We start from the raw sequence: 16,148 nt of genomic DNA on the forward strand, positions 1-16,148 counted from the left end.
TCCAAGGGGTATCTTAACAGCAACACCAACCTTGGCAACCGGAAGATAACGAAAGAAACCGGAAAACGGCATCCTATCCTCACAAAATCCCAACAGCGACGACGTTAACACCACAGCCATGGCGAAAGACCTCGAAACGGGGCCACCACCCCCCGTCGCCGGACCAGAAAGAGACATTGACACAGATTCCTCCTCACCTTCCTCAAAATCACCACCAGTAAAGCCAACAAGAGAAAAGACGGATGGCGCCTCGACGACAGACACAGACTCGGACTCGGACGAAGACGTCGCCCCCCAACCGCTAGAAACAGGAGGCGTCATATCACGAACCATCAGCCGCCTGACCCGTCAAAGCACAAACTACGACCCCGGCCCTCCCCCCGACGGCGGCGTCAAAGCCTGGACTGCCGTGTTCTGTGCCCACCTCGTCATCTCCAACACTTGGGGCATCATCAACTCCTTTGGTGTCTTCCAACCCTACTACACCACCACCCTCTCCCGCCCTCCATCCGACATATCCTGGGTTGGGTCAGTGCAAATCTTCCTGCTCTTCTTCATCGGCGCCATCACCGGCCGCCTCACAGACGCGGGTTTCTTCCGGCACATCTTCGCCCTGGGAACGGTGCTGCTCCTGCTGGGGACGTTTACCGTTTCCGCTGCGAGCACGTACAGCCAGGTCTTTCTCAGCCAGGGTATATGCATGGGCCTGGGGATGGGGTGTCTGTTCTGCCCGAGCATCTCGACGGTGAGCACGTACTTTGACAAGAGGCGGGCGATTGCGCTGGCGGTTGCGGCCTGTGGCAGTGCGACGGGTGGGTTGATCTTCCCCAGCATGGTGCGCGAGCTGCTGCCCAAGGTTGGGTTTGGGTGGACGATGAGGAGCATTGGGTTTATCCAGCTTTTGACCTTGGGGGTGGGCTGTGTGTTTTTGAAGCCGAGGATCAAGCCGAGGAAGTCGGGGCCGTTGATTGATTTGGCGGCTTGGAAGGAGGGGGAGTATGTCATGTATGCGTTGGGGGCTTTTACTGTGAGTTTTGATTGAAAACGCCCCTTGGGAATAGCACAAAACGATGGAAGAGAGCTGACATCAGACAAGTGCTTTATTGGGTTGTACTTTCCGTTCTATTACGTGGCGTCGTTTAGCAGGGACATCATTGGGCTGGACTTCACCGAGAGCTTGAATTTGTTGCTGGTGATGAACGGCGTGGGAGTGATCGGGAGACTAGGCCCGAACGCCGTTGCCGACCGAGTTGGACCTCTCAAGGTGTTTGTTCCTGTGGCGGGACTCTGCGGCGTTTGTGTCATCTGCTGGATGGCTGTGAAAGATGTGGCGGGCCTCTATGTGTGGTCTTGCTTCTACGGGATGGTCGCCGGTGGTATTCAGAGTCTATTCCCGGCCGGACTGAGCAGTCTCAACACCGACGTGCGGAAAGCCGGTGTGAGGATCGGGATGGTGTTTACGACGGTCAGTTTTGCAACCCTGGCAGGCCCGCCAGTTGCCGGTGCCATCATCACAGCTTGTGATGGGGACTATTGGGGTGCGCAGGTTTTTGCCGGGACAACGTTGCTCATTGGAATGGTGCTTGTCGCGGCCTCCTTTGTCATCAAGAGCAGGAAGATGATGGCTGAAACTGGGGCAACATCTATGTGGAGCGTCAAGGCGTGAGTGAGAGGCAAAACACGGGCGGGCAGGCAATGCGCCTACCTTTGCTCACATGTATATACAAACCATGATCTATGTAACCGCATGTTGACGCCGCTGCCAGGGGCTTTTCCTTCCCCATATCTACCGAAAAGAGCAAGGCATCATGTGGCGAACTTTGCCCACTGTCAGTTCTATTCCGTCGCTTGATGCCGCGGCTGTCAAGGTCAAGTTGCTCGCCCAGTGCGACGTGAACACTACTATTCCACGAATCAGAAACAACCCCTGTAGCGCGCCTATGTCGATGCTGGGATCGGCTTCTGAACTTGTACAAATCCGGCAAGTCGTCCAAGAAAGTGCCATAAGCGAGTTTGGCACCCACGTACCTGGTTCACTCAAAGTTGAGAAGGTTCCGTTCTTACCTGATCGAGCATGTGAGGTTGTATTGGTGCGACACTTGTGGAGGATAGAGTCGGACTCGGACCGAGAAGTATCCTGCAAACTGGAGTCTGCAAGAGCCTCAAGTCTCTGGAAAGAGCACGGTCAATCGGTAAATGGAAAGGTCGGCAGAGCTGAAAGGTGAGGCTTTGTTTGAAACATTAAAGCAGACCAAGCTTTGCCTTGAATCACTTCTCTGCCGTCCGAATCTCTTGTCACCAGCGGAGACACGGGTTGCGACAGCACGTACAAAAGAAGGAATCAGGACCACAGTCCACATGTTCACCGTTCGCTCATAGATTTGGTGATGCAATGAAGTAGTCCATCGCGCAAAGGCTCCTCTACCTGGAACTCTGCGCAAGCCAAGCCGAGGCCAAGCCCACAGAAGATTCGGTCGGTGGATTTCCGGGACTAACACCATGTCGCCAAGGTCCTCCGATAGGCGCGGCTACCACAACAGCACGCGCCGGCGTACTTGTTCCATTAGGAAGTATTCGGAGTGTACTCCGTTCAACGACAATTGAAGCATATAATGGACAAGGCGTCCCTTGAGGCTTCGTTATCCTGTGTCTACTGCCTTGTCCGTCTTTCAGTACAGCCTTGTTGGAGCAGCAATCATGCAGACTCTCGCCTTTGTTCTCGCTATCGCCCCGGCGACTGTCCTTGCCCAGTCCCCTCTCTGGGGCCAGTGTATGTGACAGCCTTTGTGACAGCCTTCCTCAAACAATTTCTGCTCGACCAACTAACTTGTCTGTTTCCAACAGGCGGCGGTCAGGGCTGGACGGGTCCCACTACCTGCGTTTCTGGCTCAGTCTGCCAGAAGACCAAGTACGTAACACCTCTCATAACCAGAGAGTTGCTCCCTTCCCCGAAGGCCATCGCTGACAAGTTTCTCTCCCAGCGACTGGTACTCCCAGTGTGTGCCCGGATCCGGCGGAGGCAACCCTACTTCCACCACACCCACCACTCCTACTCCTACCAACGGTGGCGGCGGCGGTGGCGGTGGAAATAGCTTGCACGAAAAGTTCAAGGCCAAGGGGAAGCTCTTCTTCGGCACCGAGATCGACCACTACCACCTGAACAACAACCCGTTGACCACGATCGTCAAGAACACCTTTGGTCAAATCACCCACGAGAACAGCATGAAGTGGGATGCCATTGAACGTGAGTGTCCTTTTTTTTCTTTCCTGGAAGAGCTGGCTCAAGCTAACTTGTCCATCACAGCGAGCCGCAATCAGTTCAGCTTCTCCAATGCCGACGCTGTCGTCAACTTTGCTACCGCCAACGGGAAGCTCATCCGTGGCCACACTCTCCTCTGGCACTCTCAGTTGCCACAGTGGGTGCAGAACATCAACGACCGCAACACGCTGACGCAGGTCATCGAAAACCATGTCACCACCATGGTCACCCGCTACAAGGGCAAGATCGTCCACTGGGACGTCGTCAACGAGATCTTTGCCGAAGACGGCTCCCTCCGCGACAGCGTCTTCAGCCGCGTTCTCGGCGAGGACTTTGTCGGCATCGCCTTCCGCGCCGCCCGTGCCGCCGATCCCGCCGCCAAGCTCTACATCAACGACTACAACCTCGACAATGCCAACTACGCCAAGGTCACCCGTGGCATGGTCGAAAAGGTCAACAAGTGGGTCGCCCAGGGCATTCCCATTGACGGCATCGGCTCCCAGGCTCACTTGGCTGCCCCCAGCGGATGGAACCCTGCCTCGGGTGTCCCCGCTGCCCTGAGGGCTCTCGCTGCGGCCAACGTCAAGGAGATTGCCGTCACCGAGCTCGACATTGCCGGTGCCTCAGCCAACGATTACCTCACCGTCATGAACGCCTGTCTCCAAATCCCCAAGTGCGTTGGCATTACTGTCTGGGGTGTTTCGGACAAGGACAGCTGGAGGTCCAGTGACAACCCGCTCCTCTTTGACCGCAACTACCAGCCAAAGGCGGCATACAATGCCTTGATGAACGCTTTGTAAGGGGCGTGTGGTATTCATTCGAGTTGTGGATTTCGGGGGGAACATACGATGGCGATGGGATTGAACAGTGTGTGTATATATGGAAAGCTTCGAGGCACCTCGTTTTAGAAGAGTAGGTACCTAGACTTCAATCTGATCGTTTCTACGGTTCGTCGTTGTGTAATGTGAAATGTGTCTGATGTGCACATGGGCAGTTAAATTACCTAGGTCAACACCCAGTCACCGGTTTTCTGAGTCACCAATCGTTGGGAGGGCCCCTTTTGAACCCCGCCTTCCCCTGCATTCTACAACTGCATCATGTCTTTCCAACCAACATCACATTTTGACCCAGGTCTCAACCTCTTCAAAACGGAAACAATGGCAGCACACTTACCACCCAGGGAACCTGTCCTCCCAGACCCCGGGAAACGAAACATTCTCATTACCAGCGCCCTTCCATACGTCAACAATGTGCCGCACCTTGGCAACATCATCGGGTCAGTCCTTTCAGCCGACATGTTTGCGCGGTACAGCAGAGCGCGCGGCTTCAACTCACTTTACATTGGTGGTGAGCTTGACTTCTCGGTCTGGTGCCCGTACCCGTTTGCTGACTCGCTCCATAATCAGGTACCGACGAATACGGAACCACCACCGAGGCCCGAGCCCTAGTTGAGAACTGCAACACGCAAGAGCTCTGCGACAAATACTACGCGATTCACGCTGCAGTCTACAAGTGGTTCAACATCAGCTTCGACATCTTTGGTCGCACCACAACACCGCTGCAAACGGAAATCACCCAAGATATCTTCCTGAAGCTCAAGGACAATGGTTTTCTCGAGGAACGCATGACAACCTAGCTCTACTGTGAGCAGCACCATTCGTTTCTCGCTGATCGCTTCGTCGAAGGCGAGTGTCCTGATTGTGGCTATGTCAATGCTCGTGGAGACCAGTGCGACCTATGCGGTAAACTTCTCGAGTCCCTGGAGCTTATTCGCCCGCGCTGCAAGGTGGACGGTTCTGTACCAGTTACCAAAGAGACCAAGCATATCTTCTTGGAGCTGCATAAGCTCCAGCCGGAGGTGGAGGCTTTCTTCCAGGAGTCAGCTGCTAAAGGTGCGTGGTCTAGCAATGGAACATCAATCACAGCAGCGTGGCTCAAGGAAGGATTACAGCCGCGAAGCATTACGAGGGACCTCAAATGGGGCACTGCGGTGCCCACGAGTTTGGAAGGCTATGAAGAGAAGGTTATCTACTCGTGGTTTGATGCTTGGCAAGTTGAAATCCTGTTCCGCGGTTGACTCTGGAAAACTGTGCTCCTTGCTAACTGACGACAGCATCAGTTACGTATCAATCACAGCCAATTACACCGACCAGTGGGAGAAGTGGAGGCGCAGCCCAGTCGACGTGCAGCTCTACTAATTATGGGCAAAGACAACGTTGTCTACCACAGCATCATCTTTCCCGCCACCAAAATCGGAACGCACGAACCGTGGACAAAGCTCCATCACCTCTCCACCACCGATTACCTCACTTATGAAGGCGGGAAATTGTCCAAGTCTCGAGGATTTGGCGTCTTTGGTGATTCTGCCAGAGAAACTGAGGTGGCCTCAGACATTTGGTGGTTTTATCTCCTCTACTGCAGGCCCGAGACTGGCGACAGCGAGTCCACCTGGGACGGCTTCATCAGCGCCAACAACAATCTCCTCCTCAAGAACCTAGGCAACCTTGTCAGCCGTGTCGTCAAGTTTATCAACTCGCGTCACTTCAACAATGTGGTGCCTGACTTGACACAATATGGCGAGCCTTCCTTCAATGCATTCAAAGCAGATATCAACCAGCTACTGGCACAATACATCCAAGAGCTTGACGGGGTTAAGCTCCGTGCCGGACTGTTGACAGCGCTCCAGATTTATCAGCGTGGAAACGGCTTCCTCCAGGCAAACTTGACAACAGTCTGTACGAGACCCAACCTGCCAAATGCGCCGCCGTCATCGGTCTTGCAATCAATCTGGTCCACCTGTTGACCTCTCTCATTTCCCCTTACATGCCCACCACAGCCGCGGCTATCAACTCACAGCTTCGTGCCAACGCACTGCCTATTCCTGAGGAATGGACTGCCGATTCCATCAGACCGGGACATGAGATCAGTTTGTCACAGCATCTTTTCTCCCGAATCAAACCCGAGAAAGCAGAGGAGTGGCGACAGAAATATGACAGCGAGGAGGCCAAGAAGCTGAAAGAGGAGGAGGCTGCATTGAAGTCGAATAAGGCTTCGAAAATGAAGAAGGGGGGTGCTGCTAAAAAGCGGGAGGTGCCTCTGCTGTCCAGCCTTCCATGACAGAGGATGATGTTGCAAGTACAGTTTCGACAGAGGCATCTTTGGACGGCCTGAAACTGAACTGAAGCTTTCTTTTTGGCGTTGGATAGAATGTAGATTATCAAACACATTCTAGACAGAATGACATAGTGAGAATGGTTCATAGTCAAAAGTGAGGAGAAAGGTCACGGGCGTATCCTGTTGTTTTTGCTGAGTTTGGATTCCAGGCAGTTCACTTGAGCATGTAATTGGGCTCGTGATGGTGTCTGACCAAAATAAAGTCATCCAAAAGGGCGTTCCAAGACAACCTAAGTATTGTGTCCGTGACGTGCCATTCAATCCTACCTTGCCCTATTTTCTGTCCCTCCACAGTATCTTGGGTGAAGCAAGACAAGCACTGTATCATCGCAGTCTTTGATGCGTCTTGCTCTCCTGGTTGTCAATACTGTTATACTGAATTGCCCCCTCGGGTGGCCACAACCCCCGCGCCTCCCAACGCTCTCCCAAGTACTCTTCCGGACTCAAACCTTCGGCGTCGGCTTTCAAGTTGGCAAACTCCTCGAGGGCCGCGCAGTACGGCAGCGGCTCCTCTCGGTCCCAAGCGTCAGGATCCCAGTCCTCAAACCATTCCCAAGGGTCATCCCCGTATGCCACCCGGCCGTCGCGAGATATAAAACTCCACCGTTCCGTTTTATGTCCACGAACCGTTCCTCCCTCAGGGACCGGGAAAGCAAATACCAAGCCACGGATTTTGTGGCCGGGGACGTGAAAGTATCGTCCCCATGCCCATCTTGGCGCAGTGCTCCGGCGGTGTTCGATGCTGTCATCCTCCGAGCTTCTCTCGCTCGCGCCGCAGTCGTCTTCGCTTCTCGTGTGTGTGGAGATGAAGACGCGGTTGTAGGGATTGACCGCATCGTATACCCGCCGTACATCGTCGTTGACAGGTGCTTGACCTCGCAAATATCGGAGCAGAGCAGCTTCCGTGACAAACTCTGTCCTAAGCAAGCCATTGCCAGACCCTGACGATTCGGGATTTAGTAGGGCTTCGTCCCCGACCTCTGAGACACCATCACTGGTGTCATCGTAGACGTCCCCCAACAGAGAGGTTTCGCCATACGCCACCTCTTCATTCCGAACTATATGTATAGACTCTAACTGGAGCCCCTGGATTTGAGCCATGTCTCGTATCTGTTGCGAAGAGACAGGGATGTTATCGAGGCATAGATGGCGCAGTGAGGTGGCGTTAGCCTTGATGAGTTGCGGCAAGGGGCCTGGTGAGGGAATCATGGAGGACAGGCTCAAGGACCGCAGAGCGAATTGACCGTTGCCGAGCCACTTGAGCATGGTGCCTCCAAGAGTCAAGGCTTGAGAATAGTGTTCGACTGACGTTGAGTCGACGTCCATGCTAAGCTTGAACTGACGTAGGCTTTGGCGCTGCATTCAACAGTGCCGTTTCTAGTCCCGCCAACGCATCGCCGGGAAAACCCCTCCTCATCCACTCCATCATGATTATCTCGAGTGATTCCAGGCCCTTGAATGCCGAGTCCGGGAACGGGCGGGAAAAGGTACAGCTGGGGAACTCGTCATACCAGCGCAGATTTGCCACGGCCGATGCCGGTCTACCCATGACGGGGAGGAGGAAGAGAAAAAGCCAATCATTTGTTTCCGGGTTCTCCTCAGTCTCATTTTGGAGGGTTTGAAGGTGACAAGTGCTGATGGGATACTCCAGATCGAACAAAGTCCTTTGCGAGGTCATGGGACGTGAGACGAAAGTCTGTAGGTTGGGCAGATTGTCGACAGCTGCTTCGAAAATGGGACGGAACGAGGCAATAGTATTTTCCCGCGTAGCGGTAATCGCATCATAGTCGACGCCATCCCGCGAGGGATGTGCGGGGGTGTTGAATAGCCAGAACAGGGATGTAGATGCAGTTTCCATGTGCTGATGTAGACCGTCGAGGACGCCAAGTTCCTTGCCGTCCTCAAGGTATATCTTGGGGATAGTTTTGTTTTTGTTGCCAAAGTCACCGAGGGCGTAGCAAATCTCAAGCCACTCAACTTCCCTCACGTGCTGAACTAGGTGAGGACTGTTGCAAATAGCGAGAAACGCGTCGCGGTCGGCAATGAGTTTGGATATGTAGATGCGGAAGAAGAGCCGGCTGGCGGCGACCGGGGCGAGGGCATGGCAGCTGAGTCTCAGGGCTTGGACGTCGTATTGGTCAAGTCAGTCGCTCCATACGATGGATAGCAGCAACTCGGCCGGCAGCGACAAAATGTATATCTTTTCTGGCGGTGCTGGTTCCCCTCTCACTTGTGTTGACCGCTGCTTTCGTGGCTTCATGGTTGGATGATGCGCGACGGTATGGGCAGGCATATTCGCCCAGGCATACTCACTCACCCAGCCACATTTGCCCAGACAGACGGAAAAGCTCTGTAGATAAAAGTTGTAGCGATCAGTCAAACCAACTAGTTCACATATTTATTGATTTGTACTACAGGCTCTAAATTCTCGTCCACAATAGGGCAAGTCCTGGAGCTGTCTACCTAGGTACCTGGCAATTTAATCTAGGTACTAAAGCGGAGGGCGGATCGCATCCTCACAGGTCCAACACGCCACCCCTGTGCAAGACGCATCGAATTTGGCCTTTTGAGGATACGGGCACACTACCCTAGCCTCAGTCGTGCCATCCAACCTAGTCACATTCACGGGCGAAGCCTCAGGAGCAATGCCCTGCTCGACCCAAGCCCGCAGTTGTCCCAACAGCTCGAGGGGGTTTCCACTCGGGCCGCCAAAGCAATGCTCAAGACCAGGGACTTCGTAATGTCGGTAGAACTCCTGTGTCTCCGACACAATGGCAGACACATCCTGATAATACCGCTCGGTGGCCTTGGGGGACAAGAGCTGATCGATCAGCCCATGCCAGCTGATCAACTTGCCGCCTTGTCTCTTAAACTCAGCCAAGTCTGTGTCGTCTGTCTCGAGCAAAGAAGCAAAGTCCTGTTTGGTGGCTTTCACATAGCGATCCAGCTCCCTGTGAGTCATGTTGGAAACATCCGCCGTCGAGCTCTTCTCAACAAACAACTCAAACCAGTCCTTCCCAAGCGGGTTTTCCCTTCCAACACACCCCTCCTCGGTACAATTCGTCGCCACAATTCCAGACCCGTTCACAGTCAAATCACTCCCCGGCACAAGCCCATACCATACCTTCCTCCCATCCACCCTCTCCCTCCCATGCCAAGTCTTGTTCACCACCGCGGCCGCCGCCTCCGTGATCATGATCACCCTCCCTCCCAACTGAGCACACTCAACCTCCCTCCCCACCATCCCAAACGGATCAAACACCCCCAAACACTCCTCCACCTCTTGCACAATCCCATCCACCACCCCATCCAACCCATCACACTGCTTCGTGGCCTCCTCCCCAATAGCATCAACCTCACAACCGAACGGCCACTCCCCCCCCTCATTCATCACCACCTGTGGCCACTGAAACCCGCCCATCGCCTCACTCCAATACACCGCCGGCGCCCCGGCAACAATCCCGTCAAACAAGCCCGGAAACCTCTGCGCAAGTACCATCCCTTGCCTCCCGCCCTGGGAGCACCCATTGAAGTAGCTGTATTCCGGCCCCTTTCCGTAAAAAGCCTTGATGATTTCTTTACCTATCAAGCCCATATCACCAAGACTTGCGCTCCCCAGATTGAGGAGGTTATACAAGTTCACGTTTCCTTCGCTTAGCAGCGCCCACCGACGGGCTGTGGTGTCGGACCCGAGGCCGGCGTCGGTGGTGATGGTTGCGTAGCCTTCTCCTAGGCCGCCTTGCATGCCGGCGTAGGAGAGGTCGAAGCGGCCGGCTTGGTAGCCGCCTCCTCCTACGGCTAGGAGGCGGGAGTTCCAGGGGTTGGTGGGGTTGGTGGTGAGGTTGGATGATGATGAGGCGGCGGGCAGCCAGGTTTCGATGATGATGCTGTCGTTTTGGCCTGGGTGGGTGTAGGTTAGGGTGATGTTGCAGAAGGAGAGGTTGGTGTAGGCGATTGCGGGGGCGGTGAGGCGGTAGATGGCTGGGACGGAGGCAGAGTAGTTGGTTACCGGGGTGGTGGTAAGGGAGAGGAGGGAGGCGGAGAGGGGGAGGGGGAGGGAGGAGAAGGTGGTGGGGTTGCAGAGGTGAAGGGACATGGTGGTGGTGAGAGATGTCAAGCTGGTACGGTGGTGAAGTGATGATGAGAGTTGGGAATAGAGGGAGGAGGTTCAATTTATAGACTGGTCATGTAGGCAGGTATCCGCTCACCATGGCGATCGACTGACACGGCAGATCGAAGTTCCGTGTGAATATGACTGCTGAAAGTTCCATGCAAATATGGCTGTGCATCGCCTCCATGCGGCTCGTTATCACATCCAAAAGCAGTTCTACACCACGCGTCGAGGTGAGGTTGATTGAGCATGTTCAGGGAACTCACAGCGCAGGTTCATGTTGTCATTGAAGCATGGAGAGTGATCCTGTCGGGGGGCTGCTAATTCCGAGCAGCCCGAGGCAAATAATACACCGCGGAGAGCGCATAATCCTTCTGGTTTTGGTTTGGTAGGTTAGGTTGTAATGCATGTTGGTTCACGGCTCGGCTGTGTAACGTGAGACGGCTTGACAACATTTCCGGCCACCGAGTGGCTCCAGGTGAAGATGACCTCGGGAAATTTGTCTGCGGCAGACATTGCTTAGCGGCTTTGTCATGGTCCAGGCTGTAGCGGCAATAGGGAGCCTTGGGAATATGTGCTGCCCTTGTCACTTCTTCGTGGCAGCAGCTCACCAGGAGAGGAAGACCTAGCAAAACACTAGCCATGATATATAGGGCATGCGGCCGGAATAACTTGTCGCACATCATCGACATTCACCGCCAGGAAAAGTGCCCGCCAACAAACCTGTGAATGGCACCCTACAAAGACCCACCCACTGTGCTGCCTAAACCACTAGAGAAAAAGGCACCTAGCCTGTCATAAGAGGACCAAGACCCCGGTTACTGTTCCTCATTCACGTATCGACACAACAGTAATGGCCCGTCTTCAGGACCTCCCCGTGGAGCTTCTTACAAAGATTGCCGAGGATTTCTGCTGGTGTCGATCACCTCCGTCTCACGCCGATTGCCATTGTCTGACGATACGGTGCGAAGCCATCTTGGCAGAGAGGAGACTGGCCTCGAGGCTGATTATGAGACGCTCGCCGCACTCTGCTTGACGTCCAGGCTGTTCAACGATCTCGCCACAAAGCACTTGTACCACTACATCCCGGATCTCGACTCGGAGCTCAGTGGTGGCTGCTCCTTCGAACACTGGTTACTCGCCGTGACCTTGGCCAACATGTCCGATCACTAGACATAGTGACCCGGGATTATAAAACGACACCAGACTACCCAGAAGTCGAAAGATATCTGCAGGACCAGGTGAAAGCTTTGCAAGCTCGGCGGGTAGAGGCTGGCGGAAAATTCTCACCATGGGAAGAACGGGAATTCAGCACTGGGGCGAGCAACTATCTAGTCAGTCTCTTGACATCTTTGTGTCCCAACGTGGAGAGCAATCGCGCCCGGCTCACCGGAGGTTCCTTCGATTTCTGGGGCGCTCAGACGATGTCGATGTTGAAAAAGGTTGCGTTCGAGTGGTACGATACAGAAGGCGGAATCTGTCTTGCTGGTCTCCGAAACCTTCTTCAGGCCGCTCCCAGCATTGAGAGCAGGATAATCTCACCATTCAGTCAGGAGGATGACGATAAACTTGAGTTTACGCTGAACCAACTCACCTATTTGGAACTGAGGCACTCCATGGTGGGGGCTGGAGCCTTGGATTCCATCTACAAGTTGTGCCCAAACCTCGAGATATTCAAGTATGAGACCGGGGACGCCTGCATTGGCTATGAGCAGTTTGCACCCCAGGACCTTCAGCGGGTGACTCTGAACCATGCTCGGAAGCTTAGGATGCTGATGATGAAGGAGGGCCCTGGCAGATGGGAAGAATTGTATGACGACCACCTGCATCCGGGCGTGTACGAAAGATGCCTTGGTGGAATTGAATGCTGCACTGAAGGCTCGAGGGATTGAGTGCAGGATAACGCCGTTGGAGGACGAAAGTGTTTAGATACCTCGGTAGGACTAAGATCAAAAGTTTGCGAGGTGTCAACCCACCTCGGCCATGGCTGCGTGGGTGTCTAGCCTTTGGTGGCTTTGGGGGACATGTCGGTAGCATTCCATGTCCGAAGTGTTCCTGCAACCCCTCACCTTCAATCTCCTCCTCCAACCTCCCGTCAGCCAGCCGCAACAATGGCCGGCTTCCTGGATCTCCCTCTCGAGCTTGTTACAATGATCGTTGAGCAGCTTTGCAAGGACAGCAACTTCGGCAACCGGTGCACCCATGCCCTCGCTTCTGTTTGCCTGACATGCAGACTTCTCAACAACTTTGGCACAAAACACCTATACCACGATCTCGAGTGTATCCAGACTTTTTGGTCACTGCTCATCCGGACACTCATCAAACGCCCTGATCTTGCACAACATGTTCGCTCCGCCAGGGTACAAGTCCAGTTACCTGTGGACTGCCCGCCCGACGTCAAAACCTACTTTCAAGAGCGAATTGAAAACGCCCATCCAGACCGGGAAACAGAGTATATGTTTAAAAAGAGGCCATATCAGTTCGCAGCTGCCATGCTCGCAAGTCTTTGCCCCAATCTGTAAACCCCTAGAGGCCCAGTTGCATCATTGGAACACGTTCCACTTTTGTCTTCCCAACACCCTGACGAGACTGAGGAGGGTTCAATTCTGGCATTGGAGCTTCAACCGGGGCGAATGGGGACCTGGGCGTCTTCTGCTCCTGATTCAAGCAGCACCCAATATTCAAGAAATGTCCCTCTCCGGGGTGTACGATGACGTGGATGGGGGTCGTGAAGGGCGAGTCCTTGACAAACTTACCCACCCAAAAATAGATTTCTGGCCAACGTGTTCACCATGGTCCCTAACCTCCACACTCTGGAGTACACGCAACATTCGGATAATGCGTGTCACGGAAGAAGACACTTTGGGCCGCAGGAATTTCTGGACGTCACACTGAGACATGTCCCAAACCTCAAACACGTGGTCCTTGAAGACGTTGATGAGAGGGCACGAGCTGCGAAAATCCGGGACGAGAGTTAGTTCGACAACCAGATCAACAATCTGAAGGTTGAAATGGAGAAGCTGGGCATTGACTTGACTTTGAGTGAATCTTGAGTCTTGTGTTGGAGATTGGATTGGGGAACGTCTATTCAGATCTTTGCATGTATTTAGATTAGACGTCTTGGTCAATACACACAGCCGTGTCTACACCTCTCTCCTCACAAACTCTTCCCCGAAGTCCAAGTGACATCCTTAATGTCCCCAACCCAGGCATAACTCGGATTCTCAGTGTAGCAATAGTCGACCACGCCCACCGGCTCAGGAATCGTCAGCTCCTCGCCTTCCCCGAGCGGTTCGTCGGTGTACTCCCTATGCTCGACCTTTTCGCAAACAATGTTGCTGTTGACGGTGGCGGTCGACACTCCCGAGAAGCGGACCCTAAAGCGAACCCAACATAAGCATCATGGCCAAAAAGAAAAGGAAAAAAACAACAAAAAAAAAAAAAGAAAAAACTCACGGATTCTCGGCATCCAACTCCAAACACTCCCACTCAGCCCTCAAACTCAACTCCTTCCTCCCCTCATCCCACCTAAACTGGCATTTGTATGGCCACAACGGCCCCTCGGGCACCTGAGCACCACCATCATACCCCATCTCGCACTCCCACCACCCATCCCCGGCAGACTTGCCCTGGTAAACGGGATTAGGGTATCTAAACCCCCTGTTTGTCTGGAGGATAATCTCAAACGATATCGAGCCGTTGTAGGTACTGAAATACGAAAACTGCCATTTGGGACTGTAGATCGAGGAGAGGGTGCAAGAGTCTTGGGTGGCAGGGACGGGGTCCTCGATGGAGTACGGCTGGAGGGTGACGACCGTGCCGAGGGTGCCTGTGAGGGAAACGGTCGAGTCGGTCGTAGGGACTGTGCAGAATTTCTTGAGGTGGGTGGGCGAGGAGGGGATGGGCTCGGTGGTGCATGAGAGAGGGAGGGGGAGGGTTCCGGTGGCGGAGATTTGGAGGCTGTTTTGAAAACATCATTGTTAGTTACCCAAGGTAGGAATAGAAAAAGAGGGGAAAAAAGGGAGAAATACGGCTTAGCTGGATTGTGATCGTCGCAGAACCAAGTCTGGCTTACAGTCACGCTGTAGGTTGCTGGATCGAACTGGACTGCGGTGGAGATGCTGTAGCGGCCGATGGTAAAGGATTGGAACTCGGTGCCGGCGCAGAAAATGTTGGTTGCTACGGGGCCCTGGGACATGCAGCTTGCCTCGTAGCCATTGGCGAGGTTGGTGAGGATGAAGGTTAGACGCTGCTCTTTGACCGAGGTGATCTCGTCGCCGTCTTGGTCGGCCCAGATGACGTGTGAGAGGACCCAGCTGGGGTTTTCGGACTTGGCGAGGCACCCGGGGGTGTCGTGGCCGGTGGGGCCTTCGTTGTATTTGGGGGTGAGGGCGACAGGTTGGAGGAGGGACCCCTTGACGAGGAGGGGGGAGCTGTCTGCTTTGCCGTCGGTGAGGGGGACGGAGGCTGTTCCGGCGGCGGTGAACTTTGTTCTAGGATATATCCACGTCAGTCCTCTCATCTGTCGGTCAAGCATCACCACCACACTTACTCGGGGGTGCGGTCACTGCAAGACCATGTCTGGTTGACCGAAACACTCGCTCTCGTCCCGGAGATCTGGACCGACGCAACCAGGTCCTCGATCTCTTCCTCCGCCGAGCAATTGCCCCCCTGGCAAGTGTACTCAGCTGTCTGGTTCGTCGCCCTGTTCAAAAGCGAAAACGACGCCCCCCCTTCAGTAGCAGTAAGGTCCTCGACAAACCAACTCGGAATAGTAAACGATCTCGACGTGCACCCCTGAGCAGAAATCACCGCTTGCGCCGAAGCCAGCGAGACCCCAAGAGCCGCTGCACCAACAAACCAAAGACGAGCCATCGTCATCACTCCAAGAACAAGACACAATTGACGAGACCACCACAATCCATCATCAGACAAAGAACCCGGGATGGATATATACCCTCCCCGACCCCCTATCTTCCCCGCCACGAACGTGAGGAGAACCAACCCCAAAACCCCGCACGACGGCAATTTATCCCACGAGGTAAAAGGTAGGTACCTACGCATCCAACATTACTATATTTCACAGATATGACCCCAATCTATTCCTCTTCTCATACGTGATTGATGAATTGATCAGGCTATTTAACTCGCACCCACATCACCACACCTCCTCCGCTCCATCATGTCCATCATTTGATTTCCCTCGTGGCCGCCACACCGTAAAGTCGAGCGGCACACCGGCACATTCTATATTATCCACGGGCCCCCCTGCCAAGTCCTTCGAGAGCTTCCTTTTGCAAATTGGGCTTAATATCGCGTTCGGATCGATAGCCCGGCATTGACGGGAGAGTCAGATGGTGTACCTACTTGGAAGAGTGATATCTTTTTCCCGGTCCTGGCCGTTGAGCAGGCAGGCAGACAAGGTGCAGGCGTGCTCAGTGGAAGTAGGAGTAGAGAGAGAGGATGAAATCAATGAATCTGGCTGTACATTTTCCACTTTATCAGTCACCATTGAGTGACCAAGGGCGCGCCTTGAATCACAAGAGTGATAAGACTCACCGGTAACCAGTATCATGCCGCTTGCAGCCACGTAAAATGCAGCCA

General features: G+C 54.1%; 7 protein-coding genes across 7 annotated transcripts; 5 read left to right on the forward strand and 2 right to left on the reverse strand.

Annotated features, from left to right (window-relative positions):
• Positions 1 to 118: 118 nt before the first annotated feature.
• QC761_507050 (uncharacterized protein) lies at positions 119 to 2,488 on the forward strand (the record flags this gene model as incomplete). The annotated part of the gene is made up of 2 exons (XM_062879924.1): positions 119 to 1,027; positions 1,097 to 2,488. 2 exons carry the CDS (start codon positions 119 to 121, stop codon positions 1,664 to 1,666), a joined length of 1,479 nt encoding a protein of 492 aa, XP_062731197.1. The 3' UTR covers positions 1,667 to 2,488.
• Positions 2,489 to 2,654: 166 nt separating this feature from the next.
• Positions 2,655 to 4,101, forward strand: QC761_0082290 (uncharacterized protein). Its single transcript, XM_062872862.1, has 4 exons — positions 2,655 to 2,770; positions 2,845 to 2,908; positions 2,982 to 3,244; positions 3,305 to 4,101. Exons 1-4 carry the CDS (start codon positions 2,698 to 2,700, stop codon positions 4,057 to 4,059), a joined length of 1,155 nt encoding a protein of 384 aa, XP_062731198.1. The 5' UTR covers positions 2,655 to 2,697; the 3' UTR covers positions 4,060 to 4,101.
• Positions 4,102 to 4,416: 315 nt separating this feature from the next.
• On the forward strand, positions 4,417 to 5,336 carry QC761_507035 (uncharacterized protein; the record flags this gene model as incomplete). Its single annotated transcript, XM_062879923.1, has 3 exons — positions 4,417 to 4,606; positions 4,666 to 4,866; positions 4,945 to 5,336. The coding sequence occupies 3 exons, from the start codon at positions 4,417 to 4,419 to the stop codon at positions 5,334 to 5,336; spliced, it is 783 nt and encodes a 260-aa protein (XP_062731199.1).
• Positions 5,337 to 6,757: 1,421 nt separating this feature from the next.
• QC761_0082310 (uncharacterized protein) lies at positions 6,758 to 10,529 on the reverse strand (the record flags this gene model as incomplete). The annotated part of the gene is given in 3 exon segments (XM_062872863.1): positions 6,758 to 7,760; positions 7,777 to 8,554; positions 8,954 to 10,529. The coding sequence occupies 3 exon segments, from the start codon at positions 10,527 to 10,529 to the stop codon at positions 6,758 to 6,760; spliced, it is 3,357 nt and encodes a 1,118-aa protein (XP_062731200.1).
• A 1,439-nt stretch (positions 10,530 to 11,968) lies between these two features.
• QC761_507015 (uncharacterized protein) lies at positions 11,969 to 12,436 on the forward strand (the record flags this gene model as incomplete). Its single annotated transcript, XM_062879922.1, has 1 exon — positions 11,969 to 12,436. The coding sequence occupies one exon, from the start codon at positions 11,969 to 11,971 to the stop codon at positions 12,434 to 12,436; it is 468 nt and encodes a 155-aa protein (XP_062731201.1).
• Positions 12,437 to 12,655: 219 nt separating this feature from the next.
• On the forward strand, positions 12,656 to 13,066 carry QC761_0082330 (uncharacterized protein; the record flags this gene model as incomplete). Its single annotated transcript, XM_062872864.1, has 1 exon — positions 12,656 to 13,066. The coding sequence occupies one exon, from the start codon at positions 12,656 to 12,658 to the stop codon at positions 13,064 to 13,066; it is 411 nt and encodes a 136-aa protein (XP_062731202.1).
• Positions 13,067 to 13,615: 549 nt separating this feature from the next.
• Positions 13,616 to 15,608, reverse strand: QC761_507010 (uncharacterized protein; the record flags this gene model as incomplete). Its single annotated transcript, XM_062879921.1, has 4 exons — positions 13,616 to 13,921; positions 14,001 to 14,504; positions 14,576 to 15,037; positions 15,097 to 15,608. 4 exons carry the CDS (start codon positions 15,606 to 15,608, stop codon positions 13,702 to 13,704), a joined length of 1,698 nt encoding a protein of 565 aa, XP_062731203.1. The 3' UTR covers positions 13,616 to 13,701.
• Positions 15,609 to 16,148: the final 540 nt, after the last annotated feature.

Source organism: Podospora bellae-mahoneyi, chromosome 5 (assembly GCF_035222275.1).
Source record: "Podospora bellae-mahoneyi strain CBS 112042 chromosome 5, whole genome shotgun sequence".
Lineage (NCBI taxonomy): Eukaryota > Fungi > Ascomycota > Sordariomycetes > Sordariales > Podosporaceae > Podospora > Podospora bellae-mahoneyi.

Coding starts and splice junctions, on each gene's coding strand:
- QC761_0082290 (XM_062872862.1), top strand. CDS start 2,698: ATGCAGACTCTCGCCTTTGTTCTCGCTATCGCCCCGGCGACTGTCCTT. Junction 2,771..2,844: donor GTCCCCTCTCTGGGGCCAGT/GTATGTGACAGC, acceptor TGTTTCCAACAG/GCGGCGGTCAGGGCTGGACG. Junction 2,909..2,981: donor TCAGTCTGCCAGAAGACCAA/GTACGTAACACC, acceptor TTTCTCTCCCAG/CGACTGGTACTCCCAGTGTG.